Consider the following 22,127-nt stretch of genomic DNA (forward strand, 5'->3'; position numbering starts at 1 on the left):
CACAGAACTTTTCCTTAAATTACAGAGTGACGTGCAAGTCTGGGCAATTCTCTTCTTTTTGCAAAGTAAAATGCAGCCCTCACATTTCTGAAATATTGTTATGAAACAGAGCCAATATGTTCCCGTTTTCAAAGTGAGGCACAAGCAACTGGGTTTTGCTCTTTGGAAAGTATGACAGAATATTATTCATCTGTTTGCTTTAAGGGATACCTGCCAAGTAAAAACTCTTTTCCTTTTATTCTACATGAAGCTGGAACATGAGTGCAGAACATAATGCAATTTATTTAACAATGTACAAATAATTTATACAGCATTAATGCATGTACAGAGGGTTTATTGGATACATGCAACGATAAAAATAATTTATCGATACGCCTTTTAATTAACTGCAAAGTTTTCTAGAGCACGTTTCTTCCGTGCTGTCGCCCATCAGCATTCAGTATGAACTCAGCTCCCCTAAAGCAACAGCCTCCGTAACCCCAGGCTTAGGCTGCAGATTTGTAAGTGCCGGATTCAAGTTTTGACCAGGACCCTTTGGGTGCAGATCTTGCAAGAGCACAAGAGTGTGACAGGAGCTGAGCCCTGCTTGGCAGTTTCTCCTTGGCAGAGAAGGGTCTAAAGCACTCGGTTGTCTGAACTAGGCAATGTTGGCTGCGTTTTCCCATCAGTACTCTGCTCTTGGATATAAATTATTTAGATGAACAGCTCTGACTAATTTAGTGCTATGGTAGAACTTTTTTTTTTTTTAGGCAAGAAAAAATGCCTTTCACTTTGAAAGTGAAAAGAGTGCCTGGGCAGTCTTCGCACAGAGCCAAAGCTACTCCATCTCCACTTGGTAGATCTCGGAGATAATACAGCGTTTATTTTCTTTTGCTCTTCAAAATAGTTAATATTAATAAATCAGTCTGGCTTTGGACACACACCTTAATCCCGTGCATCTTTCAGTATCGTCGAACGTTGTGATGTCCTTTCCCTTGCTGCTTTTATTCCTCCTCGCTGCCTCTGTGTACACTCCTCTGTTTTACATTGCTGTCAGTTAGAGATTTGGTTACCAAAATAACGATAATCCAATGATCCCATCTAACCAACCCACAGACCTAAGCATAAATACATATTGTAGTGGGCTGGTGTTGGAACAGGGGTGGGGAGGGAGAGCGATGCCCCTACCTCGTGTCTTGGGACACTCAAAGCATTTGGGACTTTGTCTTCTCTTGTCCTACATCTCTCCTTTGCCCGTTTTTGCTCAGGGTATCAGAGTTAATTCTATATTTATGATTCATTCTCATTGAGTACTCATGCAAATCCATCTTAAAGTGAATGAAAAGGAAAATTAAAAGAAAGAAAGAATTGCATGGGGTGTGGTAGAAATGACCACACAATTACACCATGTTCGGAATGTGTATTTTTAATACATTGGATATTATAAAAATAAATACAACATGATCTCACAAGGTTTAGTTTTTCTATTAATTTATTAAATACTTCTAAGTGAACTCATGCTGCGGCCTGGCTACAAAGCTTTTGCTAAATTGAGTTCCTGGAATCACTGTTGACATTTGCTGGGAAGGTTGTTTAGATTCGGGCAATTTCTGAGTAATTTAGAAAAAGACTGGCAAGGAAAAGTCAGCGTGCTGGGAACTGGACTTTGACAGGGAATCTTGCAGAAATGGTTTGCGTTTAGAAACCAGACTCCAGAGATGTGTTTGGATGAGGCGGAGACCGTGCAGCCCCTCCAGGTTTAGCGCAAGCTGATAAGAAACAAATTGCAAAGGGGTGGTTGTTGCTTTTCCGCTGCTTTGCCTGGTTTGCGTGGGGATTCCCAAGAAGCTGCTGCTGTTTCAAGCCAGAGGCGATTAGAAATTCTCCCCGGTTTCAGGCTGCAGCAGAAAGGCAGATCAGCCTTGCGATCCACCGGAGCCGTCACAACAAGGGCAGATGGAGTTTGGGTCTCAAACCCGCTCTGCCTTTTCTGACTGTGCTTTTTATTCACCGTGAGACCTTTGCACGTGGAGCCATATCACTCGTTTGCTTTCATGCTTACCTCTTCGACATGCCATAGTCGGATGTGGTGAAAGAGAACGTCCCAGAGAGAAGAGAAGGATCTTGCTATGAAGTTAGGAGAACACCGAGGAAGCCATGGGGAAGGAGGAGAACCATAAACTTGCACCGGCCATTCTTTGCTTTAGGGTTGGTTTATTATTTTGTTACCATTTCAGTATGTGAAAAGCTGCTGGTGACCCAGGGCTGACAGATGTAAATATTGCCAGCACAAACCAGAAGAAAATTAAAGAGGGGAAAATGAACCCAAGCGGTGACAGTGAATTCTTTGTCAGTTGTTGGCAATTATTTTTGGGTGCTGTGACTTGGTGTCTCCTTCTGGTTCTGTCCTGGTGACCCTTGTTGGGACCTTTGCCATTTTAAACTATATTTGAAGGACAGAGTCCTTTTACTCATGCAGGCACTTACTCATACTCAGGTGTACCCAGAGAGACATGAAGTCTCTTATTGTGGTGCCGATCTTTCTGTGCAGCCTCTGCAATCCATAGAAAGATGCTGCTCAGGTTTGGGCTGCATGAAGACCCCGTGCACCCCATGTTGGTGCAGGCTCTAGATCAGGTTACGTTAGTGGATTGGTGCGGACACCCTTCAAAGCTCTTGGTCTTCTGTAAACTTTGTGCAATCGGATACTTAAAGACACCAGGGAACAGCGTAAATTTAATCCATGGTACTATTGTTATTACATGAAGGCAGAAGTTTTGTCACAGGGGGATCTAAAAGCAGTGGGCAAGCTCCAAGATAAACATCAGGGCTAGAAATATTTAAAGACCCAAACAGAAAACAGAGTGGAAACCAGATCTGAAAATAAATAATCATAAACCACTACAGCGCTGTGTTATGTGTCACTCATTAAAATCCAGTGCTTTCCTTTGGTTTTTTGTGTAGTCTTCCCTGGAAGGCAACCAGGGCTTTGCGGGGTGCAGGCGGTGGAAGCAGCGGGAGTCGATCGAGGAGCAGCACCCAGAGCCCGAGACCAGCGCTGCAAAAGCCGGTGTCCCTGGTTTCCACCTGCGGACTGCTTTCCTCTCCATTGCACAAGCGATTAAGTCCATCCCCAATCAGCAATGCCTACGGCTTAGATCGACTTCCATTTCATTAGGACTTAAGCTTATCTGTAAATTTAAACATAATTGCTGAATCAGGTCTGATTTACCTCCTGTTTGACCCAAAGGACCCGTCCTTTCTCTATGGGTGGAATCGGATCAGGACCGTGAAGCCGGCACACGTTTGAGCAGTGATGCTGTGATTTGCTCAGAAAAAGCATGCGAGCTATGCGAAACGTGAACTATGTGAAAGGAATCGTCGATCTCGGCCTTGATCCCAAGAACCCGGTAGCTGCATTTTCAGGCCGGCCGCCGGAGGTGGGGAATGTGCCGTAGCCTTATAGGAGCTCTGTATCTACTGTGGGCTGCGTGTCAGGCTACGGCTCCGGTTTGGGATGAGGCGTCTGGTGAGCAGAGGGCGTTGAGTGTCGGCAGCGCTCTGGTCAGTGGGAAATGCTCTTAGATGGAGAACTCGTGGCTGCCCCCCAAAACGCTGTGTTGTGGGGAGCGGCGGCTCAAGGAATTGCTGTCTGGCTGGGTACAGCTTTGGGTGCCCATCAAGGGCCAGAGGGATGCCCAGGGCGGCCCTAAATCCTGGATGTAAAGATTTCTATCCTGAGCCTTCTCATAGGAAAGAGCTGCAGGAGTGAAGGAGGGGGAGAGACATCACGAGGAGATGCAGAGGCAAGGGGGGATTTCATGGGACCCTGAACGGCTGACAAAGGATGATACAGAAACAGAGCTGTGGACAGACTTTTTAGAAGGGCATGTTATGACAGGACAAGGGGTGATGGTTTTAAACTAAAGGAGGGAGATTCAGGCTGGACATGAGGAAGGAATTGTTGGCCCTGAGGGTGGTGAGAGCCTGGCCCAGGTTGGCCAGAGAGGTGGTGGCTGAACCATCCCTGGAGACATCCCAGGCCAGGCTGGACGGGGCTCTGAGCAACCTGAGCTGGTGCAGATGTCCCTGCCCATGGCAGGGGGGGCGCTGGGGGAGCTGAAGGGCCCTGCAGCGCAAACCATCTGTGATTCTGTGAGTGAGATGTGGACACTTATTCCTTGATGAGCACGTGCCAATAAATTCAGCACAATGATGTCTTACCAGCCCGTGATCAGAATTCGGCTATTTTTAGCTCCTGATAGCTGTCAGGAGCGACAGATGCACTTCACACCCCCGAACTTCCCTTCCCCATCACTGTGCCCAGCAGAGCAGCTCTGGGAGCAGAGACCAGGAGACCATGTCTCAGGGCTTCTCCTGTCATACGCTGACGCTCCTGTTCCTTTCCTGCCCCATTATGAACTTGGTTTTCAAAACAATTCGAAGTACCACCTGAGCCACTGGAGCTACTAATCTCCTGTTTTACCTCTGTGAATTCAAGGCTGGCATGCAGCCCCAGGGGCAGAGGTGGTGGGATCCAGGCTCTCCTGTCTGCTCTGATATTCACCTTCTGAGATTATCTCCAAAATCCTGCCCCTCCAGGCATTTCCATCCGGGTAAACTGGTGTCCTCGCTCACGCCCGGTCCTTGCTGCGTGCAGCTATTGCAGTGAAATCTTCTTTAGTTCAGAGATGAGCCTCACAGTGAGGTGAGTTTGCTTTGGTGATCCGTTAATCCCATTCCTCCTGGTTTTGTCTTCTCTATCTAGTTGTGCACTTAAATTGCAGTGCTTGGTCGCCTTCAAGAGCTGTTGCTGTTAGGTGCAGTCCCTGAGTTAAATTCCATAATAAATGATTAATAAATTGTATCCTATTGGAGGATTTCTTGATTAGAAGATGGAGAATTAACCTCCAGAGCCTGCAGTAGCTGTTGTGGTTTTTTCGTCTCAGGTGTCAGCTGTTTCATCTTCAAGAACCAACAGAGTAAGAATATTTTCGCCAGAGCTGACTCCATACAGAAACATATGGATGTGATTTTATATCTCTGTTTACATCTCAGAGTATCCGCGTTGCCTGGGTACCATCCTTTATCCGAAGCGTCTCAGCCTACCATTGGTCTAGTTAATGAAGAGTTTAATTAGCAGTTTAAAGGTTGCACTTTTGCAATGCGATTTTCAATGTACTGGGGAACATCTTGGCACCATCACCCGATGGAGCCTGGGCCCCTTTCCCCCGATGTCTCCGTGGGTGTGAGGTGTGTGCGGAAGGGGGTTTCCATCTCTACCATCCCTCTTCCCCACTCCCCCGTCTTCACAGCCATCCATTATCGCAGTTAATTCTCAGTGCCTGGCTTCTCCCCGTGAGCTGGAAAGCCGCGCCGTGTGAATCCCGGGGCGATGCTCTGGAGCTGGGCAGCGCCACGAGGCATCCGGGGTGTCCTGGAGGGCGATCCCAGCGCTTCTTCCCACTAATCCCATTAGCCGGCCCTGGCCGCTGTGACGGGCGCTGGGGAGCCGGGCGCTAAGCCATGCGCACAATGAAAGGGCGACTTCAAAGAGCCTACGTGTAATTTGCATTTCCAAGCTCTCACAGCCAAGGTCTTCAGGAGGGGATGAAAGTGTCTTTTGTTAAACTTAATGGCAGAGTTGATTAAAAAAGCTCTGATTTTCCCCTATTAATGGCATAGTCTGATGCCGCTGTTCAGCTTTCGCCAGCTGGGGGAGGATGAATTCTGCAAAAAAAAAAAAAAGGCGGACAAAGTAACCAGTTGCCTACCCAGCTGTGATCATACTTAGGGATATTCCAATATCATTTTTCTTAGCTTGAGAGCCATGTAGTAGCTGTCTTGGGTAGGTACCGGCATGAATCACAAATAAATTATTAGCAAATTTTCATTAGGCGTCTCCCTTTGCCGGGGCCTCGGCAGAGCCTTTGCAGAAAACGGGTCCCAAAGATCTCCCGACTGGAGCCTCGAGGCGAGAAAGTAGAAGGGCTGATGGATGCAGTTGGGTGTGTGTTTCAGTGATCGCGTCTGCAAACCCCTCCTCAAAACCTCCGCCGGGCTCTCCGTTGTGTGCGAGCACTTCGCTCTCGATTATCTGCTCAAAATAAGCAGCGACCGCTCTGGCCTTCAGAGGTTTAGTAATTTCCTTTCTTTGCTTTGTTTGAAGAATATTGGCAAATAATTTCACATCTGGATTTATGTATTAAATGTCTCCTATATTGCATAAAGCAAAGCACCTAATGAAATAAATCTGTCTATTTAACTCCTGTCGTAGCTTTGGTTCTGTTTTAGCAATAACTGTTACCACACTCGGGCAAGATTGAAGAAACATTTCCTATTTCAAGGGTATCAGTGCTGGGAGTGGTTTCATTTTCTATATACACTTTAAATTCTGTCTCTGCTAGCATGACTCTTCCTGCTATGTTTATCAGTATTAAGCACAAGCTTGGTTTAAAAATAGAGAACGGCATGATAGGGGCTTTAAATAAACATAAATCTTTTCTTTCAGGCAGTTTATGTTTTCTCTTCCAATCAAAGCTGGATATATTCCTGAATATAGCCTTCCCCCTCATGCAAAAAGTGTTCCTTTCATACAAGATTAATAAATGAACCTGAAATGCCACTGTCTGTTTTTAACAGGAAGCTGAAGTTGTTTTAAAAAATAAATATTCACAGTTTTGTTGGATGTAAGGATATGGTCCTTATATTGATATAATCCTTAAATAATCACTTTGGGCTCGCTTGTGAGATACTGAAAACTACCTGCAGCAGTGTGAGAATCCTTTCAGGTCACAAAGCCCGTGCCCCCCGCGCTACCTACGGACCAGATAATCCCTTATCACAGGGGCCGGCGGGACGTGGGCTCCTGCACCCGGCGAGCGTCACCCAGAACGAATCGACAAACCCGGCGAGCCCCTCGTGTCGCCCGCTCATAATGCGAGTGCCACCTCCCCGTGGGGACGTTTTGTTGCGAAGTTGCATGTGAAATGTTTCACCCTTTTGTGTTTTGTGATCGGTTTCAGGGACGAGTATGAAGAGGACGGTTTCTGCCAGCCCTACAGGGGGATCGCTTGTGCGCGGTTCATTGGAAACCGAACCATTTATATGGAGTCTTTGCATATGCAAGGGGAAATAGAAAATCAGATTACAGGTGGGTAAAAAAGCACTCGCTTCTTTCCCAAGAAGCGATCTTATCCCACAAAGCTGCTAGGGTTTTCTAACCTGCAATACTGTTTTTATTTGCTCCTTCTGTTTTGCTGTGAGGTTCCAGCACAAAGCTCACCCAGGACCCCTGTGTGGTTGGTGTCAGTGGGAGGACTCCTCTAAAGAGCGATGGTCTGAGCAGCTTCCGTGGCTCTGTTGATCCAGCTCCCCCAAAAGAAACTAAAAACTGATTTTCCAAAGAGAAGATGTTGTGTATCTCCAGCTTCTTGGGCTCGCTCAAAGCCAGGCCACCTTGTGCAGTTGTTGCCCAAGCAGATTTGAAAAGTGAAGGGAGACCAGGCTTAGTTGATTTGCAGGTGATTGAGATAATTTAGGAGAATCGTAGGTGCTGGGAGAGGTCGCACCTCTTCCAGCATAAGATACTATATGCATAAATAATTCACCACATCATGTTTTGCCTTTAGATTTAGTAAGGAACCATTTATCATTGTTTTTGTGGGAGATGTGCTGATGGGGTTGCTGAATTCAAGCTGAAGCCTCATAAATATCATGATACTCCTCTGGTTTTTTATATACATTAATCTCAGCCAGACCCTAGCCAGTAATCATCTTGTCTATATTCAGAATTTCTCTCGCTGTCAGAATATTCAAAGTTTATCTTCGCCCTAGAGTGTTCTTCCTTTGTTTTGTAAACGCTGTCAGCATTGCGAAAAAGACTTCACAGGAAAGGCCAATGATTTCTGTACAGCCAACAGTTCATAATCTTATGGCATTTTGTTTGAAAAGTCATTTGGAATATTATGAAAGCTGTCATCTTCCACGAGGGTACCGGTACTGTCATTCTGCAGCCTGCAGGGACTTCAGTTTTTAACTGTTGGGTAAAAAGCGTCCAAATATTATATGATTTTGCAAACCATTTTAAATTATTTGGGGAGAAAAAAAAGGTATTATTAGGTTTGAAGTTTTGGTAACATACTTAACAGTAATCCCACGGTGAAAACCAGATGTGTTTTCTCTGTCAGCGAAATCAGCATCGTTAATAACTTTTAATGTAATTAGCGCTCTGTATTTCTGGAAGGCCCGTTCATCACCTGAACATCTGAAAATAATAGTCGCAATGGGAAGCGAAGGTTATACTGGGAAGGCAAGAGCACCGGAATATAATTCCCACTGGGTTAAGTGAAATCCCTATGTATATTTTGCAGCTGCCTTCACCATGATTGGCACTTCCAGCCATTTGTCAGATAAATGCTCCCAGTTTGCGATCCCCTCGCTGTGCCATTACGCCTTCCCCTACTGCGACGAGACCTCGTCGGCTCCCAAACCGCGAGACCTGTGCCGCGACGAATGTGAAATCCTGGAAAACGTCCTGTGTCAGACAGAGTATATTTTTGCAAGGTCTAATCCCATGATTCTGATGAGATTAAAGCTGCCCAACTGCGAAGATCTTCCGCAGCCAGACAGCCCCGAAGCCGTCAATTGTATCCGGATTGGGATCCCAATGGCGGACCCCATAAATAAAAGTAAGTGAAAACCGGCTGTGCCTCTGTGCGAAAGGTACCGCTGTGAAAAGGATGGCTGGAAGGGCTCGTGCATCAGCGCTGGAGCTGGTGCTGGGCTTTGCAAGCTCGCAGGAGCCGCGCTCCCCAGTCCCCCCGCTCCCGCACTGCTCCCCTAGCTGGCCCAGAGCGGGTGGAAATTCAGAAATACTTTCTCAGTTTGTTTCTTTAGCTGCCTATGAGCTCACACTAAACGCTGTTTATTGGTTTCAGGTCTTTTCTAATTAATAGGAAGTAGGAAACAGTGACAGTGAAAGCGGTTGAATACTGAGGAGCATCGGTAGGTCCAGCCTCCCTGTCCTGCAGCAAAACCATGGGTGCAGTATGGGGGTGCTTGTCAGGAGGAACATTTGTAGGCGCTGGAGCTGGCCCTGCCTAATACAGCCTAATTTTAGACATTGGCTGAGCTCAGTCTTTGATCAGGCCTGTTCACAGCCCTTACACATCTGAATAGTCAAATATAAAACGTGGCTCCCACAAATTCTCCACCTTCATATGAAAATAATGGCTGCAATTCAGGTTCCCACTGTAGTTTTTACTTCCTTTGTGTATCTTATATTAAAAACGCTTGGCATAAGCTGTTTTCATTACAGAAGCATAAGCTTTAAATCCCCCCAGGAATGTGAATGCAAAGCAGGCCCTGCGTTACAGCCGCAGCAAATTGGGAGCCCATGCTCCCAACCTGGGCTCCCCAGCGCACCGTGCTGCAGCCGTTTGCCTCGCTGCCGCCTTTGGGTTTGTATGGGTTTTTTGATTTGTTTTGTTTTGTTTTTTTAACAGATCACAAATGCTACAACAGCACGGGAGTGGATTACCGGGGGACGGTGAGCGTGACGCGGTCGGGGCGGCAGTGCCAGCCCTGGAACTCGCAGTACCCGCACACTCACACCTTCACCGCCGTCCGCTACCCCGAGCTCAACGGGGGACACTCCTACTGCCGCAACCCCGGCAACCAGAAGGACGCCCCGTGGTGCTTCACCTTAGATGAGAACTTTAAGTCTGAGCTTTGTGATGTCCCGGCATGTGGTAATTACCAATCTTCTTTATCTTTCGTTTTGGAACCGTTTTGTCACGTCCATACGGCTGTCCTGCAAAACAGGAGCTCGGGGGAGCTCCGAAGTGTCTTTTTTGCATCCCTGAAAAGTGAGCCGTAGGAAGGGCTAACTACGGTGTTTGTAGCTAAAGCCACAGCACCCTCGCCCCAAGGAGACCTTTGAGCAGCTGCCAAAGTGGTGGCATGGGAATATTTTTCTAGGGAATTCCTGAGCCCTCCCCAGAACGTGGTGAAGCAGCAGCACGTCACCAGCCCCAGCGTCCCAGGCTTTCCAGGCCGCTCTTACAATCGGTACAACTCCCGAGTCCAAATTAAATCGGATCACAGAAGTTGTATTGTTGATGCTGATCCACAAAGCAGTTATAAAATGTTCCCCCATTTCGCTTGGATCATTAAGAGCCATTTTAGTAAATGCAAACCTCACTTAATAGAGCTCAAGTCTTGTTTTAAAATAGAGATGATCTTGCCAGATCCTCTCAGTTGTATTGCAGGTTTGTGTTTACAGAACTGCCCTGGCTGCATTTTTGTTTTTCAGAATAAACAAAAGTGGAGATTCAGCTCTCATGTTATTCTGCTTTTCTGAGACCTGGGGGAGGTGGATGGAAGACCTGAACAAATGGTTCCTAATTGTTTTATCTGCATTTAAAAATAACGGTATTAATAGCTTGCCAAGAAAAAAATACAGCTATTTGCATGGACATGCCAGAAGTGCACCCAGAAATGTTCTGGAAATTCACGGTACAGAGTTTCACACAAAATTTTATGTTGCCTACAAGTTGTCACAGTAACATTACCTTTCCCCTTGGAAAGGAGATACCTTTTGATGTTACTGTGTGATAGCCAGAACCAAATTAAATTATTTCTGGTTATGCTTATGAACATTCCTGCAGTGAGACATGTTCTGAGCCTGCTCCAAAGTCTTTTTCAATTAACGGAAAGATGGGAATCGACGCCAAAATGGGATCTAAATTATGTTCTTACTGAAAGAGCAGATCAAGAGAAAGGCAGACAGTCTGGGCTATATCATGTGCATCTCAAACTCTCTCTAACATTCATAGACGCTTTTTAGAGTCCTGGATCTCTTTTGCTATTATTTCAGTGCATTTAACCTCAGTTATTTTTTTTGTTAATTAGGCATAGTGATAGACTGACTACGCAAGAATAGTTCATTCTATATGAACTGTTCTGGAGGTCTTTTTCAGCCCTTCAGCCCAAAAATCTGGCTCAGCAGGATCCCCGCAGTGTCCTGGGCAGACGCCTGGGCTGGGTGAGGAGTCACAGCTCGTCCCTGCGGGGTTTGGGCAGCTCGATTTGGGCAAACTGAGGGGTCTCTAGATGTCCACCCCCAGCGACGCCGCTCCGCTTTCTGCACTCCAAGGCGTTGTCGCTGCACGACCTTTCAGCCGTGTGCGTTTTGTGTTTGCCACAACTTCTGGATAATTGGGTAATTAGGAGTTGATGGGGGGCGCTGCTTGCCAGGCCCCCTCTGGATGGGCTCTGAGATCCCAGGACTGGCTCGGTCTTTTGATCTGACATAGCTGAAAGCAGGATGCTTTTGGATGTGTTGCAAAAGTCCCCGATTCGAACGTTTTGCTAGATAATAAATGAGATAGACTGGCTGGTTTGAAGAATTCCTGACAAGGGTTTTAATTACTTCTCACCACTGCTTCAAATGGTACTCGCTGTACAGATGGGGTTTATGGCATCGCTATTCTAAATATAGACAAATAGAGCTATATCAGGTGAGGAGTAATTTAATTGTTAAATGCTAATCTGCATATTAAAACTAAAATACCACGTGGGACTTGCATTCTGCTGGTTTTGCCCTGGCTGAAAGAGCCATTTCAGGCACATTTTAATAAGTATTGTGCATTCTGCCTCACCAGGACGTGCCTAGATGGGAAATGGATTTAATTAGGGTTGCTCCCAAGAAACCTATTAACCTAATGAGGCTTCATGGCAAGGGCTTCCACTTAATAAGAATAATAATTCCCTTTGACTGGAATGGCTCAGGTGATGAACTAGTGCCCAGGTCTCCGTCTGCCTCGTGCTGACTCTTTCTTTCTTCAACTGTATCTTTCAGTTGTCTCACAAGCCGCAATAGATTAATTTCATAAAATGTTGTCAACCCGAGTATAGGAAGATGTGAAACGTGGAGCAATTCGAGCATGAAGCTTAGCAAAAACCAACATAAGAAGGTTTTGAAGGAGAGGGGAAAAGCTCCAATTGCCCACGCTAAAGGGCAGCAAGGAAACCTGCAGTGGGTCCGCGCTGTAGAGCTGGACGTTCAGACAGGGCGAGAGCACCCACGGTGCTTTAGTCCTCTCTCGTTTCTCAAAGGCCATAGAAATATTTGGACTGGCTCTCTTTTGCATTAAGAGCCAGATGGCAAAACTTAATCTGAAAAGAATGGTCAAAAAGGAGCGTGGGGGAGTGAAGGACAGCACAAGCCTGTAAGAGGAGAGGGGTTGTGCAAAGTGACATCCAGAACCATTTGAACTTTGCCTCTGTCACAATGTGAGTCAACCGCAAGCTTCAGATCAAGTTCATGTTTAATTAAGTGCATAAAAGATACTCGTGCGTGCTGCTAAGCACTTCTACAAATCCAACCTGGAAAACACAGACAAACAAACTGAAATGACCCTGTAAGAATAATAAAACATTCCCCATTCTGCCAGAATCCGCTGAGCCTGATGCTGCCACAGACATTCCCCATCTCCCTGGGAAACAACCAGGCTGCGGCCACCGGTCCTGCAGCCCAAGGTGATCTTCAGAGACCACGGGTGCCCTAGAGTTAGTGCGTTAATCCGTGCGTAATTACACCCTAAACTTCATGAGCGCTCCTGGGAAATACCAGAGCAGAACAGGCTTTGGTGTCCCCGCGTGCAGAGCTGGGAGGTCTGTCCTTGTCACCGCACGCGGGTGCTGCGTGACGGCGAGGATGTGAGCCCCTTCCCGAAGCCTCTGTCCCCTCTCCCGCTGCACCTTCCCTCTAATCCGTGTGTTTGGGGGAAGCAGAACCAGCTGCGGGGAGGCGAGGGGCTGATGTCCCGGCTCAGCTTTGCTGGGCACTGAGAGAAGAGGGTTTCGTGTTTCTAAAATTAATCACTCGCTGTGCAGAGCCGTGCGCGGAGGGAGCAAATATCGCAGCCGGCATTCGCGCTATCTTAAATAAACCGGCCTCCCGGCCTCACTGCAGCTAGCATTTGCACTATGTTAAATAAACCGGCTTCCTAACCTTTTCTGGATCCTTTTTTCCTCCGTGCTCCAGCTTTCCTTTCAGCTCTCATTGCTGCGCCCTTTGTGCAACATTTGCCACCCTGCTCAGATGACGCGCTATCAGTGTACAGTTGGTAGAGAGTGGGTTTTCCCATTATCCCATTAATCCCATTAAGACCATGTCCTCAATATTAGATTTTTTTTTTTAGGCTTATGCTACAGCTTTTGTCTGCGTTCAGACTTTCTGAACCCCTTTCCTGACTTCCTGGGATAGAAAACAGGGCTGTTCTCTGTATTTCTTGCATTTGCTGCCAGATGTTCTCCATTTCTTCTGCTCTAGGGTTCCTAATCATCCTGCTTCTGCACCTAAACCTAACAAGAAAATAAGTTTTCAGTTGCACATGTTGTTTGTTCCTCTGGGTGTCCACAGAAATACTTTGGCCGATGTTAGGAGATGTTGAGAACAGGAGGCTGGAAATAAATAAGGGTATAAACCAGTCCTTTTTAATGGTTCCCCACATTTCTGTTGGGTTAAGGAAACTGCGGCACCAAAACCTAGTGTACATAAGGAGTCTGTAATCCCACCAGAGCCTTTCTTGCATAAACTGGTTTACGGATTAACTTTTCTGTGGACCTGTATTAGACCATCGTTTCATTTCACCCCAGGCAAAGCCACCTCCCAGGGTTCAGCTGTTTCATGACTGTAAGTAGGTTGGAACCGACATGTTGCAGGGAACCTGTTCCTGGCCATTCTGTGTTCTTACAGAAATGTCACTCAACAAAATTAGTTGCTCTGTTAATATTAAGGAAATAAAACAGCATTCAAGGTAGATTGCAGTAATATTACCTGGATGTTTTATTCTTCTTAACACTTCTAGTTGACCCAGGGATGTATTTGACTCTGCGGGATACTTCATTCACTGGTTTGCGTGGGTTTTTTTTTTTTCTGAACCAGATTACAAGGATTCCAAGGAAAAGAATAAAATGGAAATCCTGTATATCCTGGTGCCCAGTGTTACTATCCCCCTGGCCATAGCCTTGCTCTTCTTCTTCATCTGCATCTGTCGCAACAATCAGAAGTCATCCTCCCCTCCCGTTCAGAGGCAGCCAAAACACGTCAGAGGACAAAACGTGGAGATGTCAATGCTCAACGCCTATAAACCAAAGGTAATTAATCCTCATTCCTGCTTCGACATTTGCTGTTGATTAAGACAGGGAGGGAAATGCTTTGATCAACTCAGCGCTAAAATGTTAAGCTGATTTCCAGCTCGGAGTTTCTGCTGGTGCCTGTAGCTGTAATTTTTCTAAGGACCTTTCTCAGCAGCAGCATAGCAAGTGTGCTGGACCTGTGGAGGTAATTCCTATATGTTTGGATAAATAGGAGGGGTTTCTTTGTCATAAAGAAAGCAACCTGTTACTGAAATGTCTCTAAATTGCCTCATTTAAGTTAGAAAGTAGTGCAGATAAAGACATGATTCAGCATTTTCTCAGGAGACTTTTTTCATGGCTCTGCTGCAGTCATATGTTGTCTTTCACTCAGCTGAAATCACTCTGGAAAGATTTGTTCCTTGTTTTTTCAGGCTTAGCCACTCTCTCCCTTAAAGGAGAAAAAATAAAAGAGAAATTACCAAAACAGAGCCTCAAAAATCTGCCTGCAGTTCTGGCCAGCACAGCTGGTGCATAGCAGCTCTTGTTGCTGGTATTGCTTTGCTTCACTGTAGTCCCAGGTTCGTGAAGCATTTTTTAAAATCATTTAAGATTTAAGCGTGATTAACCTTGAGCTCCTTGTTTATTGGCAGGGCAGCCGGTTTTCAGACCTGTATGGATCACCCGCTGCAGGGCTGTAACTGCCTTCTGCCATCTACAGGCAGCATAACACCCTGGAAAACAGTATTTTCCTTTTGCTTTTAGCTTGATGGACGTTGTTCTTTCGAAGCATTTCAGAGTGAAAAACGATATCTACAAGTAGTTAGAATAGAATCTCTGTAGGCTGTGGTATCTGAAACAGGCAGGCCTTTGAGGAAGCTGTTATTTTTGTTAGAAATGGACTCAAATTCTGATTTTATTGAATTTCAGCAATGCGAACTCTAACCTTCAAATCTTGCTTTCAGCCAAGTTAATCACTCGGCATCAGGAGAGGTTACACTTGCACTTCAGGAGCTGCGTTCTCCATCTCTGAATAAATCTGGGAGTAGTTTTCTTCTGAAGTTCGATAAAGCACCTATGGGATGCTGCTATTGCTTGCCCTTAATTTTGTAGTATATAGAATTGGGTTATAAGGAGTTAATTGTGGCAGCTTAGGGAAAACGAGTGAAGTAGCTGTATCCTGGGAGCTCTGGGGATGCTGTGAGGGCAGGGGTGGACGGATGGATGGACAGATGGATGAATGGAGAGATGGATGGATGGACAGATGGATGGATGGATGGATGGATGGATGGATGGATGGATGGAGCTGAGCCTCATCTGTCCAGGGAGCCACAGTCTCAGTGCGGCAGGGATGGACACAGAAAGTTGTTGCAGATGAAAATTCCAGCTCACAGAAAGAGTGAGAGAGTCTTTTTAAGTCCACGATAAAAGTAAACCCGCTGTGCAGCTGTGCTGCAAAACGCAGCACTGCTTTTGCCCATTACTAATACAAACTGCATATTTTTACAGGGAATAATGCTAACAGGAGGCTTCCTGGCTGAAATGGCGTTGCAGGCGCCGGGTGCTGCTGTGGTGCCGGCGGGACTCTTGTGCGGGGAATCTGCTCGCGGTGGCCGGGCAGAGCTCTGTCTGGTGTTATATTTTAACTCCCCAGTCCTCCACATGCTGGCCCAGTCAATTTATCTTGATTTTCCTTTAAAGTTCTTAATTTCAACTTTTATGTACTGTAAGGAGCAGCAGTATATCAAAATGTTGGTGGTAGGACAAAAAACCATTTAATTAGGTGTCAAAACTACATCTTGCATCCCACCTCCATGGAATATTTTGTTAACTTTGCGTTTGCTTCGTGATCCCCATTCCACTAGATATTTGGGGTGAAACCCTGGCTAAACTGAAGATAATGGCAATATCGGCATCATTTTAATGAAGTCACAATTTCCACCTCGGCTGCCGACCAACTGATGCCTCATGCACAATACACAGGAACGCAACTCACCCAAAAATGTTTGCAAATGTACAAAGCGCTCTTTTCTTTTTGTGTTCAAAATCACACGCTGCAAAACGCTTTCCATCTTATTTACGCTAATTCTGTATTTTCCTACTAGGAAACCCAGCGCGCCCTGTCTCAAATGTTTTGATTGCCTTTCAAACAAAATTTTGAAAGAAAGGAAGCAGAATCCTATTTTAAATACTGTATCCAGTATTAATGTCAACTTTGGGTAAAAACACACTTGGGCTTCAAGCTCCAGCTGAGGTAGGAGCTCTGTCTGCACAAAAAGTGTGTTGGCACGTACAAATAAAAACGTTAGCGTTTCATCCAAAAGCCTGATTCAGTTTTAAGGGATTTTAATTGCATTCAAAAAAGATAATAAACCGAGCTCGTCTTGTCGTTCACCTAATGGAAGGAGCCGATGAGGAGATGGAGGCGATGGGTTTACTTTGGCGTGCTGCCCCCTCTGTATTTTACACTTCTTTACATTTTGTACACCGGCGTATGACAAATACTTGTCAAACAAAAACGAAGCAGATTTATCACCGCTTAACTTGAAATGAGCCCTTCCTGCCAAAACTTTATGACTTCATTTTCTTTCATAGTTTTCCACGATGCTGGTTCAAACAGACGAACCCAGCCTCAGGTCAGACAGAGGTCATTTCACTTTCATTACTAAAATATAATTTACAATATGCCAGACCTAAACAAGTTTTAGCCTAAAGGATTTGTATAATATAAACCATCTGTTCCTCAACAATATAGCTAATTTCCTGCCATCACCGTACAGTCTACTGGCTGCCTGCTTAAATGGCTTTATTATTATTATTATCGTTATTATTATCATTACTGTAGTATTTGTCTGAAAGTCGTAAGTGGTCAATACCATTAGAATTTATTCTGAAATGTCATTTTTAAATCATTTTTAAAAATGTTCTTATATCACCACTGTAAAGGTGCTGTTACATTATTTCAGGAATGCAAATGCTAATGTTTACACTAATTTATGGAACATAGATCCCAAACTCATTAGCCTTAAATTGCTACCTATGGCTATACTAAGGACCCTAAATGAGTGGGTTTGGATGTAGATGTGACAAGCACATGTGGAAGTTAATGTTTGAAAATAATACAACTTCTCTGTGGCCTAAAAGTGAATATATGCCCCCAGAATAACAACAGGTTTTTAAAAATTTGCCTTTCTTCTTTTACCATAATGTCGTTTTTCCCACTGACTATCCTGCATGTTTCAGGATTGAACATTCAGTCAAGTGTGAACAGAAATAATCGCCACTGTACATTGAAGGGTTAATTGCAAAGTTAAGGAGGAACTGGGTATAAGAACATAGTTAAAAAAAAAAAAATTCTGCTACAACTTTAGGCCCTGGCCTAGAAAACACTTCAGCGTGTACTTACTGAAAGTATGTGAATTGCCTCAGTTCTTGAAATCAGTCAGATTCCTTTTTAAGCATATAAATGCCTTCGCTGAAATGCTGGTGGTTCCTGCATACATTTAGATCTAATACTTACTACTTGTATGTGGTCTTGTGTAGAGGGTGAAAAGTAGTTCTGAATCTAGTTTTGCAGCAGGGCGCACAGAGATTAGGCGGCACTTAGGCCTGAGCTTAGCCGGTGTCCCTGGGGCTGAGCAGCATCGCTGCCCAACGGGTGTGCAGCCCCGGGAGTTTTCACATCAGTCTGCTTGGCTTTCAGACTTAATGTGCAAAAATATCTTGAAAATACATTTTCGGTCCTGTTTTTCTGATGCGTTTTTGCTGTTGTTTCCTTAACAGAGTAAGGCTAAGGAGTTGCCTTTGTCTGCCGTACGTTTCATGGAAGAACTGGGTGAATGTGCTTTGGGCAAGATCTACAAGGGCCATCTCTACCTTCCGGGCATGGATCACGCTCAGCTCGTTGCTATCAAGACACTAAAAGACTTTAACAACCCCCAGCAGTGGGCAGAGTTCCAGCAGGAAGCGTCTCTCATGGCCGAGCTCCATCACCCAAACATCGTTTGCCTCTTGGGCGTCGTGACCCAGGAGCAGCCTGTCTGCATGCTCTTCGAGTACATGAACCAAGGAGACCTCCACGAGTTCCTCATCATGCGATCGCCGCATTCGGACGTCGGATGCAGCAGCGATGAGGATGGGACTGTAAAATCCAGCCTAGACCACGGGGATTTCCTCCATATTGCAGTCCAGATTGCGGCAGGGATGGAGTACTTATCGAGTCATTTTTTTGTCCATAAGGATCTCGCTGCTCGTAACATTTTAATTGGAGAACAACTTCATGTGAAAATTTCAGACCTTGGACTCTCGAGAGAAATCTACTCGGCAGATTATTACAGAGTTCAAAACAAGTCTCTCCTGCCGATTCGCTGGATGCCACCGGAGGCAATTATGTACGGCAAGTTCTCTTCCGATTCCGATATTTGGTCCTTTGGAGTTGTTTTATGGGAAATATTCAGCTTTGGACTTCAACCGTATTATGGATTTAGTAATCAAGAAGTCATCGAGATGATCAGGAAAAGGCAACTGCTGCCATGCTCTGAAGACTGTCCTCCCAGAATGTACAGCCTGATGACAGAGTGCTGGCACGATCTGCCGTCCCGGCGGCCACGATTTAAGGAAATCCACGCCAGGCTGCGCTCCTGGGAGGGTCTGTCGAGTCACACCAGTTCCACCACCCCCTCGGGCGGGAACGCCACCACTCAGACGACTTCCCTGAGCGCCAGTCCCGTTAGCAACCTCAGCAACCCCAGGTACCCCAACTACATGTTCCCAGCACAAGGCATCCCGCAAGGGCAGATCGCCGGCTTCATCGGAGCGCCCATACCTCAAAACCAGCGCTACATCCCCATCAACGGGTACCCCATCCCGCCGGGATACGCTGCTTTCCCAGCTGCCCACTACCCAGCGCAGGGTCCGCCCAGGGTGATCCAGCACTGTCCTCCGCCAAAGAGCCGCTCTCCCAGCAGCGCCAGCGGATCCACCAGCACGGGTCACGTCACGAGTTTGCCGTCTTCAGGCTCCAACCAAGAAGCAAATATTCCTTTGCTATCTCACATGTCAATTCCTAGTCATCCGGGGGGGATCGGTATTACGGTTTTTGGAAATAAAACACAAAAACCCTACAAAATGGACTCGAAGCAGTCTTCCCTACTAGGAGACTCCAGCATCCATGGACCTAATGAATCTATGATTTCAGCTGAATTGTAAATAACCGAGGCCTTTGTAAATATACCTATTTACAATACAAACTAGGAAGTCGTAGCAAAGATTTATATGCAAATATTTTATTAAAGATTCTTCTGGTTGTTTAACAGACATTGAGGCAAGTATCTTCTGTGAAGTTTAACTGCTTACCAGGACGGGCAGACGCAACCAGAGATCGGTGTGGTATGTGAAAACTCAGCTTGGGGAACGGACACGTTGTTTCTTTAAGTGCCACCAACAATTCAAAAAGGGGTAGGGGGAATTTTACTTTTTTTTTAGATAAAAACGTTTTATCGTACGCTTTTTCACAGCTTTTTTTAAACCTCTGATGTGGTTTAAGTCACAGAAACTTTTTTTATACCGAAAGCATATTTTAATATTTGTCTCTTTTTTTTAGGAGATGCAAATATTCGGAGATCTACTGGGTGTGCAATTTCAGTTCCAATAGCTAGTTACAATGTTTGTAAATTTTGCAGTCGAGGATTATGTTTCAAAGATGTGATCTGAGAGCTGAATAAATTACTTCAGGTAGGATTTTGGTCTTTTTTTTTTTAAGTTGGGAGTCTGAGTTCAGATGCAGACCAAAAAAAAGTCATTTATATGACAGCACAATAGCTTGAGTTACCAACTCACAGTCCTCAAAAATCATCTGCTATTGGCTGCTAAAGATGGCTGGAGTTCTAAGAAATTGCCTTAAAGGAAATGAAATTAAAGCGTTCTAATTTCAGGACCTGAATCAACTTATTCAAAGATAACATTTCATAATCTAGTAGTTAAAGCAGAAATTTTATATCCTTTTGTTGCTATGCAACTGTTTAATGGAAAGCCTCCAAACCACAATTTTATATATGACAATCGGTTTTCCCAGGAATATTTATTGTTTCAGATCAATGTTTAATTTTAGTGACTATGACTCCAGTAACCCTGAGAAAAGGGAAACTCACATTCCATCAGGCAGCAAATCCATTGATAGCAATTTTGTCTGTCAGTTCTAATAATGTGAATTAGTGTTAACTTTCGACTTAGAAATATGACATTTGTATAATTAAGAAAAATTCATTCAGGTATAAGCGATCTAGATTATTCATTTGAAACCACTTTAATGAGTTACAAGAGTGCTGTGTGCATTATGGTTTTTCAGACTTTTTTGTACTGAATAGTATTTTTATTGTACACAGAACAAAACCAATCTTTTGCTCAGTTGACAATGTTGTATAATATGACTTTATTTTTATCTTTTTGCACAAAAGTGTGATTATGTTTTGTACAGCAGAAGTGAAAATACATCTCTGCATTTTATATCTCGGTCTGTTTCTTTTTATTTTTAACCTGATGTAGATGTTCTTGAAATATATTATGGTGATATTCAGCCACTACCTTATACAAATATTTTTCTTTGTTTTCACTGCATGCATTTAATCACTGTATTACTTGATGATTGATTTATTAATTATGGGCATTTCAATTAGGCAAGCATGAAAATGTAATAACAAAGGCTATTTTATAATTAAGATATGTGCATTTTTGTATTTCACATGCCAGAGATGATATTAAACACTGAGTATTTTATGCTGCTGTTCATTAAAACATTGTTTTAACATAAATATATCAGTATTTCTCCATCTTGGTGTAAGACACTTGAAAAGTTTTGTATTTAACAGGGAGCTGAAATCTGCTCACTCAGCTCAGGTGGGGACTCTGCTGAACATGCTGCTGAAAATGCTCATTTGAACGAGACACGAGAGGTTTGCAAATAATATTTGCAGAGAGGTTCCTCAGGGGTAACATACAGAGGCTTAAACGAATATTTGACTCTGCAAATATTTGCAGAGCGCACAAAAGAAGCGGGATGGCATCACTACCCCGAGAAAATGACGTGGTCTTTGCCGTGCAGCTCCATACTAAGGACCGGCATTGCCCTTCAGCCCCTCGCTGGAGTTTGGTGCGCTCATTGTGCCGCGGCAGCATCCGGAGCCGTCAGGCTCCCTCTCCGTGCACAGGCGTCAAACTGCACTTGCAGGTTAAAAACAATCTGTGATTCTATAGTAAGGACTTCAGTGACTTCTGAGATGCTTTATGAACCTGAAATGTCAGCTTCCGTGTGGATTGAGTTTACATCTGGATCAGTGAGATAATATGCTACATTAGCTAAAATCTAGTTTTGATTGAAGATTCAGACAATGATTAAATCCTATTAACTTCTATATCTATGTCAGGTTATCAGACTCAAATGCTAGGAGATTACTTTTGAACAGAGGTGTTTTACAGGAATGGATGCGATGTTTTTCTCTGAGCCGCAGCTATTAACATAACCTGCATTAGTGGGCATTGCTGTTTCTCACATCCATACGTACACAGCTCTGCAGGACTCGCTTGGCATCTTGTTCAACAGGCAGTAACTGTGGTGTTGTTCTTGATCCCTCTTTTCTCTAATCTATTCCCACATACTTTTTTGAGTCGTTGCATCAGTGCAAACCATTCTTTTGCATCTTAAGCATCAAATGCACAAAGGAGCCTTTTATTCCCCACCCATTTTTCCTATGAGATTTCTTAGCTTCTACCATTAAGGGCTTGAAATTTCAACAGTGCCAGTTTAAAGCCAGGCTGCCGCTTCTTAAGTATCTGGTTTCAGAAACAGAAGAAGCTATATGCAGCCAAACAAGTCAGTGGTCCTTAGGTTATGCTGTTATTGCAAAATCTTCAGTAAAGAATGTGCTGTCAATGAAGAAATAAGAATCTTTGCATCATAGTTGACACGTTTGTATAAGAACGTGGCTGAAGAAGATACTGAGATGCCA

The 22,127-nt window shown here is 44.6% G+C and overlaps 1 protein-coding gene across 1 annotated transcript in view; it reads left to right on the forward strand.

Annotated features, from left to right (window-relative positions):
• Nucleotides 1-20,818, forward strand: part of ROR1 (receptor tyrosine kinase like orphan receptor 1) — a 156,768-nt gene extending 135,950 nt beyond the window's left edge. The window contains exons 5-9 of the mRNA XM_065655747.1: nt 7,005-7,132; nt 8,352-8,669; nt 9,486-9,731; nt 13,934-14,145; nt 17,908-20,818. Coding sequence (XP_065511819.1) covers nt 7,005-7,132; nt 8,352-8,669; nt 9,486-9,731; nt 13,934-14,145; nt 17,908-19,332 — 2,329 coding nt within the window. The 3' untranslated portion in view covers nt 19,333-20,818. The remainder of the gene's footprint in view (nt 1-7,004; nt 7,133-8,351; nt 8,670-9,485; nt 9,732-13,933; nt 14,146-17,907) is intronic.
• The last annotated feature ends 1,309 nt before the right edge of the window (nt 20,819-22,127 follow it).

The sequence above is a fragment of the Caloenas nicobarica genome, chromosome Z, assembly GCF_036013445.1.
Source record: "Caloenas nicobarica isolate bCalNic1 chromosome Z, bCalNic1.hap1, whole genome shotgun sequence".
Taxonomy (NCBI): domain Eukaryota; kingdom Metazoa; phylum Chordata; class Aves; order Columbiformes; family Columbidae; genus Caloenas; species Caloenas nicobarica.